At 41.5% G+C, this 21,422-nt stretch overlaps 3 protein-coding genes across 3 annotated transcripts in view; all 3 read right to left on the bottom strand.

Moving 5' to 3' along the window:
• LOC118413417 overlaps positions 1–566 on the bottom strand; it is a 7,521-nt gene extending 6,955 nt beyond the window's left edge. The window contains exon 1 of the mRNA XM_035816785.1: positions 372–566. Coding sequence (XP_035672678.1) covers positions 372–413 — 42 coding nt within the window. The 5' untranslated portion in view covers positions 414–566. The remainder of the gene's footprint in view (positions 1–371) is intronic.
• A 1,239-nt stretch (positions 567–1,805) lies between these two features.
• Positions 1,806–9,143, bottom strand: LOC118413401. The gene is made up of 7 exons (XM_035816763.1): positions 9,040–9,143; positions 8,496–8,576; positions 7,209–8,303; positions 6,332–6,514; positions 5,418–5,564; positions 4,383–4,820; positions 1,806–2,353 (listed from the first exon to the last, which is right to left on the bottom strand). Exons 1-7 carry the CDS (start codon positions 9,119–9,121, stop codon positions 2,133–2,135), a joined length of 2,247 nt encoding a protein of 748 aa, XP_035672656.1. The 5' UTR covers positions 9,122–9,143; the 3' UTR covers positions 1,806–2,132.
• A 3,501-nt stretch (positions 9,144–12,644) lies between these two features.
• Positions 12,645–21,422, bottom strand: part of LOC118413406 — an 11,402-nt gene continuing 2,624 nt past the window's right edge. Inside the window, exons 2-6 of the mRNA XM_035816770.1 lie at positions 21,280–21,360; positions 18,673–18,726; positions 17,520–18,146; positions 16,189–16,428; positions 12,645–14,035 (exon numbers count right to left, since the gene is read on the bottom strand). Of these exons, the coding sequence (XP_035672663.1) occupies positions 13,809–14,035; positions 16,189–16,428; positions 17,520–18,146; positions 18,673–18,726; positions 21,280–21,360 (1,229 nt within the window). The 3' untranslated portion in view covers positions 12,645–13,808. The remainder of the gene's footprint in view (positions 14,036–16,188; positions 16,429–17,519; positions 18,147–18,672; positions 18,727–21,279; positions 21,361–21,422) is intronic.

Below are 21,422 nucleotides of genomic sequence, written 5' to 3'. Positions count from 1 at the left end.
CAAGGGGCTATAACAGAACCGATTGCCGACAAGAATCTTGAAGACAGACTTTGCTGTAGCTATAGCAAGACAACTGAATCCTTACTTACGGCACAGGCACAACTATCCAATGTTCGCAACCTACGTCGATCGTACGATAAATATGACCTGACCTTTATGATACATTGAAACACCGCCTCTTTTCACTACCTTGCCCAACAAGTGTGTCTGGATCGCCCATCCATACAAGCGTTTCCTCAAACTCAGATTTTGTACGGCAAAAACAATGATTAGCTGGCACAAACTCTGTCCGACGATCGTACGATGCGATGAATATGACATGGCCTTTGATATGAGACGCCATGCACATAGGTCATAAAACTGAAGCTTACCTCTCTTTTGACTACCTTGTCCAAAGTTTCTGAGTCGTTCATCCTTTGCAGTGATTCCTCAAACTCAGATTTTGTACGGCAAAAACAATGATTAGCTGGCTGATCGGAAGGACTTAAGAAACAATGAAAAGTGGCTAAGCAGGAAGTGCGGGCGACTTGTGCGGTTTCTTCCCGGAGGGGGCAAAGGTAGAAGGTGCGGGGTCAAGGTGTCTAGGTTGGTGATCACGTGCTCGGCGGGTGATTGTATGACACACCTGCGGTACCGTAGGAATAGACCGGTCATGACTGTCTATATCAATTAACACTTTGACCAATCAGAGAATGACAATTAGCACTTAAGCCAAAGACACTCAGTGGCTGTATGTCCGTCAAATTTTTGCCCTTTTAACGTTTTATCTGGCATTTACACGGGGGTAGGTGGGGCTATGGGATTAGCCTATTATGAATTCGCTATAGGTTGAGATGAACAAAATCGAAAAGTACAATAATATATGTGCACAAGGCAACAATTATTGCAACCAACCGTCGATAGAATTTGGAAACGGTCATAGATGTTTTGCATATCTCATTATCCGAACGTCTAACCTTCATCGACGTAACAACGATATATGGTTATGCGAACATGGCATAGCTGTCATCTTGAGGTTTCTTCCCTTGATAAATTGATGTTTTGACTTTCTATTGTTCTCTCACTAGTAGATTTAAGAGATGAGAACTGTATTAACGTTATATTGATAGCTGTCTACTGAAGAAATTCTATAAATGATTTTGGGACCATATGGACGACGTCATCATTTCACTGAGCGCTCCATTGATATGAACCTTTTGCACATTGATGGAAATATGATGCGTGTGTGTGCATATGCGCGCGCAAGTATGCATGGGTCATATATGTCGCATTGTGTGTGCATGTACATATGAGTGCGTTGGGACGATTAGTGTGTGCAGCGTTATGTGTGTGTGTGTGTGTGTGTGTGTGTGTGTACGTGCGTCACGTGCGTGTGTACGTGCTTGCGTACGTGTGTGTGTTTGTGTGTGTGTGTGCGTGTACGCGTGCGTGTGTACGTGCTTGCGTACGTGTGTGTGTTTGTGTGTGCATGTGTGTGCACTGTATACCTATATACCATTTCACACAAAGTCTCGAAGTTCGTTCAACTTCATTATCAAATGTTCAAATCGATTAGTATATTTGATTTGAACTATATATATGTACCTAGGGAAGAGGGAGGGGTTTGCGCTTAAGACAATATGACCCATTGATATAAATTTAGTATTAGTATTGCAGCAGAGGCACTACATACGAGATGAGATCAATAAGTTCGTGGCCTGAAATAAGGTGCACAACTCAAATTTCGAGGCACCATTATGTACAGTAGTATCAATTCTTTTATTAATATTACACCCAAAAAATTACTTTGCTGGCTACACCCAGCATATATACATGTAGCATGGTTACCCTAGAACGCACTCTACATATGAAATTATATCTTAAACCTCGACAGGCAAATGTGGAAAGACACGCATGGTGATAGTGCCATGTAAAACAGTTTCCAATTTGAATGACGTAAAAATGCCACATAATTTTCTACTGAATGCCAGAAGCTATGTACAAGTTGCATCTTTTAACCGGTACCGTAGACCTCCACCTCACACAGTTCTAACCGGTACCGTAGAGCCACACCTCACATAGTTCTAACCGGTGCCGTTACCTCAACCTCACACAGTTCTAACCGGGGCCGTAGAGCTTCACCTCACACAGTTCTAACCGGTACCGTAGACCTCCACCTCACACAGTTTTACAACGTCTGACCGCTCCACTAACTGCTGTACGGACACATAGCGACCGGACATCGGCGGGTTGCAGTACACCACAAAGGTCTGTCCGTCTAGTGGAGTGTCCACGTAAGTCTCTCCGCACTGCTCATTCTGGTCGGATATCTCGCTCGGGCCGACTCGCACAATTAAGTTTTCTTCTCGCTTGACTGCATGCAAATAAAAGACAACAAAATGCATCATATTCTTTTATGTAGCAACGAAAAGACATAGACCAATCCTGAAGTCACCCTTGCTAAAGAAGGCCCTTAGAACCTTGAGCATGTTCAAAAATTCACTACGTATGTAGCACTGTAACAACATTGTGGGAACATTACCGCTAGCCATCATTCCACAGGGACGGTGGGCGGTATAGGCTTCTTGGAGGTGTTAAGATGATGTCACACGATCTAGTTCTTTTGTCATTTACATTAAAAAAAACTTGCAGGCGAAAGAAAATGTAAAGATTATTGTCCTGGATTCAAGTTTTATCTTTCTTTTATCATGTTGATGGCATCGTTTTCGTGTCGACATTTCAAGAATACGGACACAAAATACGTACCATTTTCGCTTAGTTTATATGTAATGATATATTTGATCGTTTGCAAAGACGTCGGGCTCTAATGTATCACGCTTTATTATTTAGTCTACGGTCCCAATTGGAAAAAAGGCGCTGCTAGACAGTTCGCGGGCTGTTCTTTTTTTCATTTTTGGGCTTGGCCCCAATGTTGCCCCGTGGATACCTTGTGGCTCCTTTACGATCCCGGGGCATTTGGGGGCCTGGGCGAACCCCGGATTGAATTTAAGTCAGTTTTAAGATAAACCCGGGACCCGGTGTGACAGCGATCTCGCCCCCCCTGTGATCTCGCCCCCCCCGGGGGCCGAGATCATCGAGCGTTTTGGCCCCCCTTAAGCTTTTTCGCCCCCCCCCCCCCCCAAAGCAGCTGGTTACTACATATTACAGGTGCGCTACCTGGCACTATACTGCACCTGGGGAGTAATGTATATGGTGTGTTACCTGGTACCTATGTTGCACCTTATTACCGTACCGTAAGATGTCATACCTCGAAAGTCGATACTACATTGTTCGGTGCAAACATAACATTGAAATGAAAAAGACAATTTTTGCAGCTGAGGTGGCATAAAAACAGTGCTACTGCGAACGTATAAATCAACACCGTCTATGGTACGGAATACGTCAGCTATATGTTTGCAATTTGTCACAGTGTTTTCTTTCTTGTGCTGGAAAAATTTCCAAAGCACTAATAAAAACACACGTGAATAATAGTTTCTCATTATAAACACTATCTACGCGCAAGTTGATATAGCTGTTGCTAAATGCTACACAAACACTGGTAAAGTACCAGTCTTAAGAAACACGGGTAAATGCATCTCAGTTCCTAAATACTAGAAAAAACAGTCATGTTGGAGGTGAAGATATCCCTTGGCCAGGTGCATATACCAAAATGTGCGATATTCTAATTAATACCTAATATTTGCATAATTAATAAAGACATTAGATAGTTATTTTGTGGTCACTTCATGGTAGAGACTTCATATTGGAGATATATAGGTTGCTTGAGGACAGGTGAATACAATGAAATACATCTTATGTCAAGACTCAGGTATATGCAATAATGGGAATACAAGGGACCCAACCCTCCTTGTCTGAAACAAGTTCAACTATCTTATTACCATGTAATTACGTTAATATTGATACTATGAATGGAGTTATGTATCAAACTCGTGTACTTATATCATTCTCAAACTGCATTTTGTGATTTATACCAATCAACTTCTAAAATGTCATGTAAACCCGTTTTTTTTTGGGGGGGGGGGCGAAATCGCTAAAGGGGGGCGAGGTAGGGGGGCGAGATCACTAGCCGGGGAGGGCGAGATCGCTAGTGATTTCGCCCCGGGGGGACGAGATCGCTAGTGATTTCGCCCCCGGGGGGGCGAGATCACGGGGGGGGAGGGGCGAGATCGCTGTCACACCGGCAACAAATGACGCCGTGATCTACCCGTATTCCTCCTCGTATTTGACAGTTCACCGGAGCAAATTTGTTGCAGCCGGCACGGGGCTACATCACTGACGGACACCGGTGCAACTGAGACCGCAGACTTACCTTGCTGTGTGCGGTACAGCTTCACTGTGTCGATTTCTTAGGATACAAAAATATGAATGATATTCGCTCTTACTTGATGGGATTTTGTAGAGGTTGAGTTCGGTGAGTGACGGCTGCCAGCCCGAGTGGGTCCGAGTGACGAGGAACCTCCAGTACCGCGCTGTACCCTGGAACCCGCCGAACTCCTGTCGTTCCATCGTCCCTGCCTCCACGGCATCGACCGACGCGACGTCCTCCCAACTGTACGGGCTTCCAACGGCCGACTTTTGCAACGTGAAGGATTCAATATCATGTGTGGTGTCTCCGTAGTTGTTGACTGCAATGCGAGTGAGAGTTTCGGACGCTCGCAGGTCCAGTATAATGTACCAGTTGTTGTGGTGTTGTTCGGTACCTTGGGGGTCCCAGTACGTTCCAATGTTCCCATCAAAAGCGTCTGTGACATCATGTGTCCCTCCGTTCCAAGGCGTACCGGAGGAGTCCACAACCCAGGACGGATCCTGTGTCAGCCATCCTGGAAAAGATGACACAGAAATCGGCATGCGAAGTGAGTGAATTTTCATGCCTTGTTAAAATATGGCTTATTTTTTCTTAGGGAATGTTGGGATTTTGGGAGCTGGAAATTACAGGTTACGTTTCGGGCTATTTTATTCTGTAAGAAAATAGGCTTTTAGCCGAGTTTAAAAGCGGAGTTTAAAGTGCCCTAGACAGTCTAGAACATTGTTTGAAGGCACTTTGTAGACATGGTTTTTAAAAGGTGACATTTTGATAATTTAGATGATAACATTGTATTTGTCATATGTGCTGTTATGTATTCTTCTTTTTTTTTTTGGTAAAAGTGTATGTTGGTCAGTTGTATGATTCAAATGAATAGAATAAGATACAATGAAAAAATCACTAATAGACCATAGAATCCACCGCCAGTGTATTTAATGAGTTTGTGTTATGCATGAAATAGCTAGTACGAGTCCCCGACCTCGAGAGACAGAGACAGAGAGAGAGAAAGAGAGAAACAGAGAGAAACAGAGAGAAACAGAGAGAAACAGAGAGAAACAGAGAGAGACAGACAGCGAGGTAGGGAGACAAAGACAGTCACAACTGATGCCCTCACCTTTCACGTAAAAGCACGACGGTCCACCATAGAAATAAGCTAAAGTATCGAAGCAGCACCCTTGTTCAGCGCACTCCGCATGAGTAACGCCAAACCAGCCGCACTCTTGCCTCTCGTTATATTCCACCTCACATTCCTCAGTGGGTACTCATATGATAAATGAAAACAACAGTATATATAAACGTTAACAAATAGTATATGAACGGATTTAATCTTAACGCAAAAATAAATTCTTTGTGGGTACAAGACTGCACTGCGTAGAGAGAAAAAATATTTCCAGTACAGGAACATGACTTGTATTAACAAAAGACGTTGTGAATTCCTTCATTAGAAACACAAACTTTAGGCATTTTCGACACGTACGTGTAAATGCTGCCCTAGGCTGCAGGTATAACTACAACCATAACACCATATATAAACTTTCATTCATACCATATATCTACAAAACAGCCAACAGGGATATCCACATAATAATTATCTTAACCTGAAATCCACTGGTTCCAACGGGTAGTTGGAGAGGCAATATATCAAAGAAAGTAAAATTCCACCCTCAACAAGAAAGGGGACCTACGTATATCGAGCTTTCTAGCTCCAGGGATCCCGCTTGACAACATTGACTTGACTTGCGCACGCGTTTTTGTAGTCGACTTAGGGTGCACTCCGCCGAAGTCGACGCAGCAATGTGTAAACAGAATGCTTGTGCATTTTCTTGTGTGTAAATTCACGGAATCACATAATGGCACTTTGCGAGATTCAAATTCGTTTCCTTTTAGAGCATATCGGACAAGGGGACAAATTTGTGGCTCGGCCGAAGCTACAACCCGTATACGGGGATATATCGTCAGGTCACCGCCTTTACATATAGTTGCTAACCATGCTAACTACGCATCATTCTGTACATTCCAAGCACGTACCTGACACTGTGTTCCTGTAGTCGACACAACCGGAACAGTAACAGTGGTTTAGGGTGTAGCCACACCAGCCAGAGTCGGAGCAGCACGGGTACACACCGTGAGGGTAGCATTCGGCAGGGCGGCCGTTCTCCGCAAGGGTCCCGTACCCGCAGCGGCCATCGTCACGCCACGCCTTGAGACCTTCTTTTAAAATATTCACAAGGATTATAGCATAGAAATTCACTATTCTAGTGTTTGTTAATGGCCTTGATTAAAGACTAAGCCAGACGTGACAGACACTTAGAATGATTCAGACTTTGTTAGAGTAACCGAAGTTTTTAGAAGAATTGGACTGGTATGCTGCATTTTCCGCCGTGACGTTAGAGCCACGTGACTGCAGCAACGGATTGTGTAAGTGGCAGATAACCTGTTTCACCCCCCGTCTCTGTCAATGTCTCGAATGTACACCAATTTCTTCTTCTTTCAGAGAAATCCGGCACTGAATCTAGACTTTCTGTAAGTCCCAATTGTTCTAAGTGTGGGTCAAGTAAGGTAAAAATTGAATTCCTTATCAGATACATTGCCATAGTCCCGTACTCTATGCCACATGAGACGTGCAAAAACAAATGGAACATATTAGCACTCATTGTAGCCTGCTTGAGCGTGCATTTACCAGATAGTCCGCTAGGTGTTACTCTGCTATAGTTGTCCGTCACATGGTAATATAGCGTTATTCCCCCAGTTATAGATCGTTAACAGACATGATGAACTGTATGCTTTTGAATGTCGAAAATCATATGTCAAACATGCTACGTGAAGTTGGTAAAAAGGCTAGTGCAAAGTTTCCGCCCATATGTCCACATATGTGTACATAAATATTGTCATAACATAAACTTACCACAGCATTCCTTCCTATTCAGAATGCTGACACGGCTGACTGTGTAGTTACCTGCCAGGTCCACCATCCACAAAGGCTGATATTGACCATTGGTGTCGTTACAGTTATAGACTTCCCTACCGACAAGTGTACCTCTGACTGGACTTGGCTCTTCCTCTCCCCCACTTGTCACGTCTTGTTCTTCGCTTGACTCTTCTTGTTCTTCGCTTGACTCTTCTTGTTCCCCGCTTGACACTGCCTGTTCTCCGCTTGACACTGCCTGTTCTCCGCTTGACCCTGCTTTTGTTCCGTTTGACTCTCCCTGTGATCCACTTGACTCTTCTAATAGACTCTCCACGGTGCTCATAATTTCCGCCATAAGCCATGTGGAAATAGAAGTTGCTGTACATGGAACACACTTCGCGATCAGCTGTGTGTCGTTGGCCACCTTGTTCTCCAAACTTTCGACTCTCGCAAACATCGGTTCCACCATTCCCAGCACCTCGGAGGTCTCGTTGAACATAGTGAGTGCAGCCTCCAACTTTATGTCGGAAACCGTGAGAGCAGACTCCAACGTCTCGTTGAAAGTAGCGAGAGCAGTCTCCAAGTTCATGTTGGAAGCGGTGAGTGCAATCTCCAAGTTTTCATTTGCAGAACTGAGGGCAGTCTCAAAGCTGTAGTTGGTAGCAGTGAGTGCCGACTCCAACTTTTCTTGACCTTCTTCTAGAGTGCTCATAAAGACCATCATATCTTGTCTGGTGCCTTTCTCAAAAGCCTCCAAACTGTCGTTGGTAGCAGCGAGGGCTGTCGTCAAGTTGTTCTGTCCTTCTTCTAGAGTCCGAATCCTGGAATCCATGCTCGCAAATACCACCATGTCTTCCCCGATGCCTTTCGTAAAGTCCTCCAAGCTCTCATTGGTAGCAGTAAGTGCCGATTCCAGCTTGTCTTGTCTCTCCACTAGAGCTCGAATTTCGGAATCCATGTCCGACTGCACAGAAGTTTTTAACTTATCCAGTCGTTCTAGAAAGGCTTCTCTCTCCTTCGAGTTTTCTTCTCTGATCTTTTTCTGGTTAGTCTCAACGCTCAGAACTCGTGTGTTAAGGTCACCTTGCTTAGCTGTGATAAAATGACCTCAGGTAAGTTTAAATAAGACAGTAATTTCTTCAGACAAATGTCAGATTTTAACGTTAATACTAACTGAAAAAGAATACATTCTGAAGTAGAATTACAAAGGACAAATTCACAGATAAAGAGAAGGTGGCAAATTGACAGCGAGAACTGAATTGAATCATTGAAACACAGACGTACCCTTGAAATAAGTCATTGTTTTCATTAGACTCTTCAATTTGGCCTCGAGTTGGGAATACCTTTCATCACCCTGTAGATTTGCTAAAAGAATGTGACATTGAAAATGATTAGGGTAAAAATTGGGCTTTATCCACAAGTACATAATTTCAATTGCCGTCTCGTAGACGTTCGTCTACTTTTGAAACAGTTCTTTCGTGAAAGGAAACGAACGTTGTGTCATAGTAAATAATTGTGTTATGTACACTGTAGAAGTGTGTATTAAAAAAAAGAACTAGCACTAACGTTGCTGGTGTGGTACGCCGAAGGGTGGTTATACCGGCTATATAGATTCATATACAGAAATGAATCAAAGTGATAAGTGTCGGTATAGTGGCATTCATCGACAAGTAGTTCTCTTTACGTCATGTTTTAATGCTATACCACAAAGCATGACGGGATGAATACATTACCATGTTGCAATTTTCTACGTTTTTTTTTACTACGCCACAGTTGCCATAAAATTTCGGTATGAAACAATATCTAACAACAGAGCCGAAGTTGTTACCGTCGGATTCAGGTTCCGCTGGTGCAGACGACACACCGTTCTGGTCCGTCAGAAGGACGACAAGACACGTCAGCATCACCATGGTTACGGCACACTTTCCCGCCATTTCTGTCAAGGGAGTTCACAATCGTCAAATCGAGAGGGTGACGAATTTTCTAGTGCAATGTTGATTTGAAAATATCGTCCGTTTAAAAAAAGTTTCGACCTTACTGTACCAAACTGATTATGAATAACGTGATATGCTTTTGATTGCAAAGAAGAATATCGGAAAAGGGTTACTAATATTGGAGAATGCCAGGGTCAATTCCAAAGTCGAAGAAGATGTGAATGAGAAAATTGTCTATTTTTCTGTGTGTCATAACCTCATTTTGGCAACTTGTTTTGACATTTTTTTTCATTCGTACGTTAGAACCACTTGTTGGGATTCAATCTATGTAATTGAAACAACGTGGTCAAATACATTTCACTGCACAATTTAGATAGAAATATATAAATCGAAAAGGTAAAAATTGAATTATACATTTAACCACTGTCTATTCTCCATCTATTTCTATCGTTTATTGACTGTTTATTTCTACCTTCTTTTTACAGTAAATTTCCACCGATGCCCTGTAAGAAAACATACAACGTAACGTACACATCTTTTCGGAGAAAAGTCCTTTCCTATAAAAACGTACGCTGAAACTATGGATATCCCACATCTATGAATATTATCATGAATTGGTCACGCCAAAAATGTTTGAATTCAAACCAACCTTGTTCTGCCTTGAGACGCTTGTCGGTGTAAAAACAAGTCTCAGTAACCCCTTGGAATACCCAGTGTGATTGTACCCAGGTGTATATATATATATATATATATATTTCAGCAACGTTTGTTATTCGTAACCATGAGCGTTTTAAATGCTTGGCTACTCTGAGGAATCTATTGTGCAGCAAGCAAGGCCATTCTAAAAGAATAGGAACTATATTGTCTTCAATTTGAACTTAAATCACAGTAATTAGGAAGCAATCAGGGAACGTATTAGCGATGTACAAAAAGTCGTAATGAAGTTACCTTGCAGTGCTTATTTTGTAATCTCTGTTGTTAACCTGATTTTAACAGAACCATTTAGAATGACGTCAGCCTGGTTAAATTTTCCCTCTTGTCACGCACCTATTGAAGCTTGATAACCAACATTAACATCTCTAAGTTAGGACAATAAGCACATTCACAGTTCCAAGTGCACATGTACATGTATATGTGCAGCGACAGAGATTGTGGGTAATATGTCAAAGGTGAAAGCCCCTGAGACATAAACTAATCGTCTGGGCATTGTTACCAAAATCGAGACGAGAACTGTTTACAAGACGGGGTCATTCACCTTTGACAAATTACCCACAATTCCTGTCGCTGATCATGCGTACTAGGAATGGTGAACGAGATTATCGAGGATATCCTTATCCATGTTGATTTCGGCATATGTCCTGGCATGGACTAATGATTATTGTCAGAATAGGAACAGTCTGTTACCATGGTTTATTCAGTAACAGAGAATTTCCAGCTCCTATTGGATGGAATTTCATAGTGATTCAAAATCCTGAGCTGTTATTGGTGAATGGGAATGACTCTCTATAATTAGAGGTGGATGACCCCAAGCTCTCGGTAGGAGACCCAATTAGACAGTGAGAGATGGTATTACACGGGATATTTAGACGTAATATACTTTGAAAAGCAGTGAACGCAAGCTATACACCGCCACACAATAAGGCGAAGTATATGAGAAACCTTAAGATAATTGCTTCTTCAAGGGCTACACATTCCTACTAATTAGCTACTGAACTTCTGTTAACCTTTTCTCTCAGAAAAGTCCCGACTGAATGTTTCATGTTGAAATGAAGTTAGCAAATAGAGATTGCGAAGGAAAATAATTACGGCTCTTGTGGCGGATGTGCAGGTGTTGGCAGACTGGCGCACCAAAACGGTGTGTGTGTGTTTCGGCAAAGTTTTGACAGATTTAGGCGAAGAGTTCGGTGGGCATCACTCACTCATGGCGAGTGAGTCGTGTAGGGTGCCTTTTCAAAGAACACAAGGCCTGGTGGGGCATGGTGGGAATCGAACCTTGAACCGTTTGGTTTTGAATCCAACGCTCTAGCCGTTGAGGGTCAACGACACTGCCGAGTAACCTAATTTACGAATTTCAATGCATCACTAATACGTTCCTTGATTACGTCTTAATGACTGCAGATCAATTTCAAGTCGAAGACACAGTGTACACTTAAAGTCTCATTCATGTGCTATGTTATGTACATTAGCATCGTCATGGTAGCCAATCATTTTTAGCGAAATCCATGCAAATAAGTTATAACAAAATTAGCACAAATACGTATACAATGAGTACATGCACACATTTGTCGTCCAGGTGGGCACCAATATACAATAGAATTCTTATACACTGACGAGCGTTTTCAGATAGAATAAGGTTTGGTATTCAAGATTTTATTTTGTACGTATAAATGGACCCTATTTGCACAATTAATACGATTGTACCAGAATTCCCCCAAGCGGTAAAGGACAGGAATTTGATACTTGTAACATGTGCGAGTTAGTTATAGATGAACATTATTATGCAAAGGTCATATAAGTATTTTCGTGGTTAGAATATCTAATATCTAGGTTGGCGAACTCTTGCTTGTTTTTTTGACGATTTTCGGAAAGGCATATTAAGAGCAAAAAGAAAAAAAAATCGGACGATATAAATTCGTGGAATTAGTGGAGAGTCAAGACTTGAATCATGAAATTCCAACCTTTCACCAGCTAGTAGACCTTCAAAGAACTACATTCCTGTTAAAGTCATAGAACCCACTTATTATTAAAACGTGGGACTTTTCCTCAGCCACTGCCTCCAACAAAGAAGTCAAACCTCCCAGTAAAGTACAGTAGAATCATAAGATAGCTGTATAGAATAGACACTTGTAACTTTTTACTGTCTGTACCCTTGCAATTAGCCTACGGGCACGAATTTGCAAATACATAAAATAGAATAGAAATTAATGGAGAAATGCACCAAAAAGTAGTTACTCAAGCAACTGGATATGGTTTTGGAAACGGTCATACGTGTCAAATGGAATCCACCAGTTTTTATCAGTGACACTGAAGTGATCTGGATGAAACAGCTCTTTTATACTCTAACTATGAATGAAGACAATTTTTGATGTCTAATAGGAAACGTTGTAAAACAATTCAGACTGAAGACAATTTGGATTCCAAAGAAAACAAAGGTAAGGCAAAATCAAGCTGAAGACAATTTTGATTTCAAAGGATAGCAAGGCTAAGACACGGTTAATGCAAATTAGTCAATTAGCTCCTGTTGTTTTAATTGCAGGAGCTAAAAGTTTTATTCAAATGAGGAACTTATTTGCAAGTAGCAAGTTTTGCGCTTATGTGTTGATCCATTGCGTTTCACATTAAAACTAATAATTGTTCGATGAACTTTTGCACTTCTCGTTTCTTCATTATTAAGATTTGACATTAGGAGTAATTTAATTTGTATCCTCTAAGCAGAACGGTAATGTTGTCGTATAGAAAATAAACTTGAAAATACAGTTTATATCTTTTCAAATGAAAGTCTTTTTTAAAGTCATCATTATACAAGAAATATTAAGAGTACAACAAGAAAGACAGAAAAGATGCAAAGCTTGTACTTGATTCACCTGACAATTGTGTTAATGGGATCACAACGCCACCTAGCAACTACTATCTGATAGACATGATGGCTTCGAGGGTGACGTCATAAAGACTTTTCACAATGCGCGATGATTGACCTACATTGTACTTGAATAACGCCATCACTAGGGATAGGATGGGTACAGAACATTCAGGTACAGGTCCGGTCCAGGTCAAGAGGATTAGTTCCAGGTCCGGACCTGAACATGGACCTAATCTTGTGGATGGCCGATACTCAAAAATAGCCCATTTTTAGCCATTTTTCGTGAGTTTTCCTAAAATTGAGTTAACAGTTTTCAGAAGTTTTCAATTTTTTCGTGTTGCCATGGCAACCATTTGTTGACAGACATTTTTGACAAAAATCGCTAATTTCAGGTCTTTGGGGCGGGGGAACTCAGGATTTGCGTTCTTAGAAAATATGACCCATCAATGTACATGTGGTAGTGCAGTATAGCAGCATAGGCACCCACTCAAGAGAGGTTATCAATAAGTTTGCAGACTCAAGACAGAAATAAGTTGTACAACTCAAATTTCGAGACACCAGCATATAATATCAAGCTTTTATTAAACTTACATAAAAATATTTAATCATTGTGATCCTCACTTTGCATGCGACACGCCAGTTACAATATAAGTACATTATATATGGTATGGTTACCCTAGAACGAATTACGCACTCTACATCTGAAACCTTGACACGTAAATCTCGAAAGGTGCGTATGCATGGCGATAAATGACATAATGCTAACAATACTACATTTTCTACTGCATGCCATAAACCAGATATAAGTCGCAGATCTTCTAAACGGTACCTCCACCTAACACATGTATTAACTTGTAACGCAGGAATCGACTTTACAGTGGAACCGGAACAGTAGATCTTCACTCCACACAGGTTTACCGCAGAAATTCACAAAGCTTTTACCAAAATCGTGGACCTATAACTCACAGGTGCACATTTTTAACCGGTGCCGTAGACCTCTACTTCGTACGATATCAACCGGTACCGTAGACCTCCACCTCATACAATTTTAACCGGTACCGTAGACCCCCACCTTTCACAGTTCTAACCGGTACCATAGACCTCCACCATACACAGTTTTAAGCGATACCGTAGACCTCCACCCGGCACAGTTCTAACCAGTACGGACACATAGCGACCGGACATCGGCGGGTTGCAGTGCACCACAATTGTCTGTCCATCTAGCGGAGTCTCCACGTAAGTCTCTCCACACTGGTCATTCTGGTCGGTTGTCTCACTCGGGCTTACACGCACAATGAAGTTCTCTTGTCCTGCATGCAAATAAAAGGCAAGCAAAATGCAAAGCAAAATTGTCATTTACTTTTATGAAGCAACGAGAAGACCATATAAACCGATCCTGAAGCCACTATGGCATCATTTCCGTGTCAAAATATCGTATCTAAAAACGTACCTTAAATTAGCGAAAATAGGTCTACGATGTACGTCTTTTCCGCTTAAAACGATATCGCTGTACGTATACGACATCGTCTCGCTATACTCCATTGTACGCAGCAAATTCACTTTGCTAAGATATTGTTATAAGACGTACCTGAAATTATCATAATTACATGTACGTATACGATATGGAAATAATGACGATTTTATACGGTATCGTTCTGGCATGTACATGCAGACGTCATTACCCTCGTTTCGTGATAAAATATACAAAAGAAAAAGAATATAATGTACATGCCAGAACGATACCGTATGAAAATTCATCGTCTGAATTGCGATATCGTATACGTAATACGATATCGTTTTAACCGGAAATACGTATATCGTAGATCATCAGTAAGGATCTTAGAAAGAATTGCCTAGACACATACTTTCATTTATCTGACATATGAATCCCCTGAGAAAGCTGCAGTCTTTCTCATCCCATGAGGATTCATCCTCCCAAAATCCGACGCAGCCGCCCTGACCGTTATCTGGTGTCGGTTCACCGGGGAGCCAGTTGGAGAAGTCAGATGACGTCAGGGGTTGGCCGTCCTCAAATGCCCACTGTCCACTGCCGTTTGTGTCAGCCAGCCCTAACCAGCGACCCCATACTACTTCTGCTAGATTAGCGAGAAAAGTATTGGTGGCACTGTCCTTCGGCATAGCTAACATCCCCCCCATCTAACGCACACGTCAATTTAGCCTCGTCATGCGTTTTCACTTCCACAAAGCTCTTGTAGCAAACTCCGTTAAAAGGAACGTAGTCTGATATTGGACAACCTGTTGAAAAATAGATTTAATGAATCGTTCGTTCGTTCGTTCGTCCCATAGCCTTTTAATTAAACAGCCGTAGGGGCAGCACAACATGTTATGCTGACTCAACAGGCTTTTAGTCCCCTGGTGGCGCCTCTCCGGGGTATGGTGAATGATGTAAATCACCGTATGGCTGATACGACACGAAGGTTCGCCAAGCCTCCGTCCGGGTGATTTGTAGCGAATCACCAACTCCAGACAGAATTAATGAATTAACTAGATTTAATGAATGTGTACCCACAAATAGATGACTCATTTGAAAGGGTGTACGTACCGTAAAACACACAGCGTGTAACGTTACAGCACACACAAATTTGGTTCAATGTTGTTATGCATATGATACGCGATTTTGCAGGAAATCGTAACACGCTATCGACGTCCCTGTTGCAACATCGTACACGTATTTTTGCTTGTTTAAGGCACCCATTTCCAAAACGTTATTTTGACATGGAAATTGTAAATCTGTGTAAAGGGGACGTATGGGCATCGTTCAAAAGGCCCATTCAGGCCTACCAAAGCGACGTTTTGTTCAAAGCAGCGTAGACGTACTTACGTCTATTTTCTCTTCTTTAAGGAACCTTTTTCAATACGAAATTTTGACACGGAAATGATGCCATACTCAGAAACCACGAACTCGGTCAAAAATTCGCTACGTACGTAACAGCATGTGTGGGCATGGATACATCACCGCTAGCCATCACTCCACCTAGACGGCGGGCGGTATAGACTTCCTCGTACTTTAATCAAACCAGACGTCACATGATCTAGTTCTTTCGTCACTTAGATTGGACACTCGTTCTCATTGAAATCTCGAAAATGGCATTTTCATGGCCGAAAAATAAATCGGCTTTATTTTCAGTGAAAACTACCTGGTTGTTTAGGAAAATTCCTCTTTTTACCATAGCCAAAATATGGCAACTTATCATTTTCGGTCCCATTGGTAATGCATTACAGGACAGGTAACAAACGTTACCGGTAACGTTTGTTACAACGGTAAATCTGGTCATATTGTCCTGGCTATATGATAGTACCCAACAGCAAACCAGGCAAGATAAGCCTCTACAGGCCAAGATTGTGATGTACGTACATCGCGTACTGTACCACAAGCCCGTGTTATATATGTACAGCCCCGTTCGTCAAATCCAGAACTGGTGCCCACAGTAACTACACTTACCTGTCCCTGCTTGCCGGTCGTACACGTGTCCACCTGGCGAGTACACTTTCTCCCCTGCTGAGCAGATCGTGTGTTTCAAATAGCAACCTGACCAGATGTTGTGTTGGAACGACACGCATGCCGTGTCTGCGCAGCAAGCGTCTGCACAGAACTGGAGAGTGACGCCTTCGTAATTTGCTATGTCCACATCACCACAGTCACTTTGGGGAACGTGGGTAAACGTCGACAGTCCACATGTCTCTGAAACACAAGAATGTGGGATCCATGGATAGGCACCATCAGATAACCTACTATAAGATGTCAGATTTTAATCGTTGCGTCGGAAATGATTGTCACATTGCAAACCATTTCGATGACAAAATTTTACATCTATCATTACCAACGATTAGAATTCAACAACAGCACACCTTAGGTAGCCATACAACTAGTAACTCACGACCAAACACTATACTGTGGTACGTTAGCGTCGTCGCTGCGGTCGAGGGATTTGTAAGAGCTATTAATGAATTTCATTGATAAATAATAACGTTATGTTTTTACGCTTTGTGTGTTTTGATGGCTTTTTAGTGATAATTTTACGTTTTGCATGAGATGAGATTACCATTTTAAAATCAAGGGTAACACAAATCTAATTCAGAACAAGAGTTCGGAGACCTCATATCTCCATGAAATAGTTTGATTATGTAATTGAATGACTTCCAAATTTACATAATCTATGCTTGATAATGTACACCTGTGAATAAGTTACACCATCGTCTTCCTAACACCTACCTACAGACCAAATATCATCGTAATCCATCCAGAGTTTCTTTGGTTATACTGACCACAAATATCCGGGAACGCATACTCTCTCTCTCATACACACACACACACACACATACACACACACACACACACACACACACACACACACACACACAGACACACCCAAAACTATATCTTCATTTTTCATGGAGATAATTAATGTGGTACCGCAGTCCAATGGGAGTTGGATTGTTTTTACCTCCATTAAAAAATTGAGATATAGTTTTGGGTCCAATGGGATACCATGGCCACTTCATGTGTATTTGAGTTGGATTGTTTTTATGTCCATTGTGAGATATAGTTTTGGGTGTGTCTGTGTGCCTGAGTGTGTGTGTGTGTGTGTGTGTGTGTGTGTGTGTGTGTGTGTGTGTGTGTGTGTGCCCGTGTGTCTGTGGTCAGCCGCGACTTGGTACCTTCATAGATCACCGGATACACTGACCCACGGTCACACATAACGCGACCTTTGTGAAAAGGTGACCTTTGTGAAATTTTTCAGACATGTGTACATATTTCAATGACATACTTACCACAGCAGTCAGCCTTATTCAGGATGCTGACACGGCTGACTGTGTAGGTACCTGCCAGGTCCACCGTCCACAAAGGCTGATATTGACAGTTATAGACTTCCGTACCGATAAGTGTACCTCTGACTGGGCTCGACCCGTCCTGTCCTCCATTTGACTCTAGTTGTTCTCCGCTTGAATTTTCATGTTCTTCACTTGATTCGCTTTGTGCTCCACTTGACTCTCCCTGTGCTCCGCTTGACTCTCCCTGTGCTCCGCTTGACTCTCCCTGTGCTCCGCTTGACTCTCCCTGTGCACCGCTTGACTCTCCCTGTGCTCCGCTTGACTCTCCCTGTGCTCCACTTGACTCTCCCTGTGCTCCGCTTGACTCTCCCTGTGCTCCGCTTGACTCTCCCTGTGCTCCGCTCAACTCTTCTAATCGACTGTCCACGGTGCTCATGATTTCCGACATAAGTCCTGTGGAAATAGAAGTTGCTGTACATGGAACACACTCCGCGATAGGTTGTACGGTAGTTTCCATCTCATCCAGTTGTTCTCGAAAGGCGTTATTCTCCGTCCTGTCTTCCTCTCGGATCTCCTTCTGCTTCATCTCAAGGGCCAGGACTCGTGTGTGAAGGTCACCAAACTGAGCTGTGAAAGAAATTGACATACAGTGAACTTGAGTGAAGGTATTTCGCATATATAAACAATATATGTATACATATGTCACAGGGGAGATTGGAATCCAGGGAAATTGAGAATTTTCCTAGGAGAGATTTGAATTCTAATCTTTCCTAGGAGAGATTTGAATATTACCAGTACAATCTCTTTTGCTACCAGGAGGGGCTTCAAATTTTCAAACAATACAAGAAAGGATTGATCTTTTTTTTCTAACAATAAATCATCATATCATATAATTTCTATTTACAAAAGCAAAAGATTAGAAGCAAAAGTCGAAAGTCTGTTGGCCTAGGACATTTTCCTTCAATCGTTTGTAGCCACGTCGATTTAGAAACCTGGCATTTTGTGCACGTTCCAAATACATTTTGAACATTCAAACATAACTTAAAATTCTCAAATACAGAAAACATAACAGATTCAAGCTAAAGAAAAATTAACAAATTCACAAAAAAAAAACTGAATTCCAAGAATTGAAATTCCAGTTTACAAGACTTACCCTTGAATGAAGACATTGATGCCTGTATATTCGTCAGGCTACTCTGTTGATTTGCTAAAAATGTGACATTGAAACGGATTAGGGTCAAGCTTGAGTTTTATCCACAAGTACATGTACTAATTTCCTTCTCGTAAGCGTTCGTTAACATTCAAAACAGTCATCGTCATATCACTGACCGGACGATGACATAAACAATCTTTATTGACACGACAAAAGTACAGCGACTTTCGTAAGGTCTACATGTATAACAACTACTTACAGTACAACTAAACACATATATATGGATATCTATGATATGGATACATCAACATAAAGGGTCTAGCTTGTCATTTACACTATTGGTTCTACGGTATAAACAATCTTGGATATATTTGCCTACTTGTACACAATGTGGATTATCGCCTCCCAGAATGTACTTGAATTTATCTATCGAACAGAGAGTAGCAAAGTCTTTAGAGCAAGTGGAAAGTAATGTGAACAGCTCTGTGCGTTTATCATCATATCGAGAACAATCCATAACGAAGTGACGTTCGTCTTCGATCTCATTTGGGCAGAATGGACAAAACCTCTGGTCACGGGGAATTTTAGAATATCTTCCGGCTTCTATATTTAGTTTGTGACTACAGATTCTTATCTTTGTAATTGCTCTACGAAGTTCATAGACAGGCGTACGTTCCTTAATTTTTAGGGGGGGGGGCTAAGAGGAAGCAACAAGGTACTATATCGTTATGTACATGATATTAATTTCTTTACACAAAAGGAAAAGAAGCAAAAGTCGAAAATTTTATTGGCTGAGGACTTTTTCCTTTAATCGCTTGTGGCTCGTTCTCATTGAAATGTCAAAAATGCTGTCGCCCGCCATTACGACTTGATATTGAGCAAATTATAGACAACACCACTGTTCTCTTAGTTTTTCCACAACCCCTGTAATGTTTCACAAAAAATGCACCACAACAGTCACATTGGGTCACGGCTTGGAAGATTATTATAGCCACGGGAAGGATTTCAACCCCTACAAAATGGCTGTCGTCTGAGAAGAAACGAAGAATTAAAATAGTAGCCACAAATGGAACCATTCTGTATCCAGAATGATTGTTCGGCAGATGAATCCAGCTACGCAGGCCCTCTGACAGATCACGTCAGATCGCTACCATCACTGATCCTGGATGGAGGCTGTGTGAGGTGGTTTATGCCTGTCGCCAAATTCAGTAACAAACGTTACCACCATGGAAACGATGGTTGCCACGTTTATACTATCCATTTGGTAGACTAGAAATGGCCGTTTTTTGTGACGCTTTACAGTTTTTGTCATTGACTGCCATTTATATCCCACCTTGCTTACAAAATGTTAAGTTTACTGTTGCAACAAACGTTACCGGTAACGTTTGTTACCTGCCCTGTAATACATTACCAGTGCATGGGACCGAAAATAATAAGTTGCCATTTTTTGGTTAGGCCATGTTGATTTGATTATATGGATGACATCCTCCGGGAACTCCAAACCTATGCGAGCGAGCGAATAAAAAAAAGTTTGGCCAAAAAAAAAAAGTTGCCTTCAGTATGTAATCAAAGTGGCCAGGAAGGTTGAACATAGGACTAAACACACATAGTATGGTATTCCAACAGTTAGGTGTAGGGACCAGTACATCATACGGGTGCAAAACATTTTTTCTTCTTTGACCAATCCGAAAAAAACAGACCTGAAAAAACAACAGAGGAACAGGTTTCGCCAATTACAAAATGGACACACTATATTGGCAGCCATTTGGGGTCTAACCGGGGGGCCAAGAAGACAACAAGAGGAAGTCAAAGTAGAGTTTATAGTCAATTGCACCAAGTTTCGACAGTCAAAGGTACAGAGACAGTTAGCCTTTATTACATGGAGATGGAATTTTAAAATGCAGTGGGAGTCCAATAATCCACCAAACAGATTCCTTTGTAGCAAAATTGACCAATTACCATTTTTTTTAGTATTGCCAGTTCTCAAGTTTCCACAGACAATCAGGTCCAGGTTCATGTCCGAACCTGGAAATGATCCTCTGGACCTGAAATTTCTGTACTGGTACCCACCCCAACCAACAATAGTTTTTTTTTCTTTCTATCTTTTCACATCTTATTCTTTGACTTTAGATTCATTTTGGCATTCTATGGCATTAGTTATCCGTTTACTGATCCTTTTTTTTCAATCTACGGAATATTTGTGCTAATTTTAAGCCTGCTTTGCACAATTTATTGTGTGGTCGAAAACTTTTTTTTTTTGGAAATGGCCGAAAATTGGTGCGAGCGCGGATGTCATCCATATAATCAAATCAACGTGGCCTTATGGTTAAAAGAGAAATTTTCCAACACAATCAGGTATTTTTTTTGCTAAAAAATCGAGCAAAAAATGCCATTTTTTACATTTCAATGAGAACGATTGTTTTAGCCGCGTCGATTTAGAAACCTGCCATTTTGTGCACATTCCAAAAAATATTTTGAACGTTCAAACATACCCTAAAATTCTCAGATACAGAAAACGATGATGACAGATTTAACCATAAAGAAAAGTTGACATATTTACAACAAAAACTAATTCCAAGAAATGAAATTCCAGTTTACCAGACTTACCCTTGAATGCAGTCATTGTTTCCTGTATATTCTTCAGACTGGACTCGAGTCGGAGAAACCTTTCATCACTCTGTAGATTTGCTAAAAAAATGTGACATTGAAAAGGATAAGGATAATGCTTAAGTCTTATCCACAAGTACATG

Source organism: Branchiostoma floridae, chromosome 4 (assembly GCF_000003815.2).
Source record: "Branchiostoma floridae strain S238N-H82 chromosome 4, Bfl_VNyyK, whole genome shotgun sequence".
Taxonomy (NCBI): domain Eukaryota; kingdom Metazoa; phylum Chordata; class Leptocardii; order Amphioxiformes; family Branchiostomatidae; genus Branchiostoma; species Branchiostoma floridae.
This window is presented reverse-complemented; position numbering and strand designations above follow the sequence as displayed.

Bases quoted from the DNA above. Each gene is read 5' to 3' on its own strand.
- LOC118413401 (XM_035816763.1), bottom strand. From the start codon at position 9,121: ATGGTGATGCTGACGTGTCTTGTCGTCCTTCTGACGGACCAGAACGGT. The intron at 8,304-8,495 runs GTACGTCTGTGT...ATTTTATCACAG, and splicing joins AACAATGACTTATTTCAAGG to CTAAGCAAGGTGACCTTAAC. The intron at 4,821-5,417 runs GTGAGGGCATCA...CATCTTTTCCAG, and splicing joins GTCGTGCTTTTACGTGAAAG to GATGGCTGACACAGGATCCG.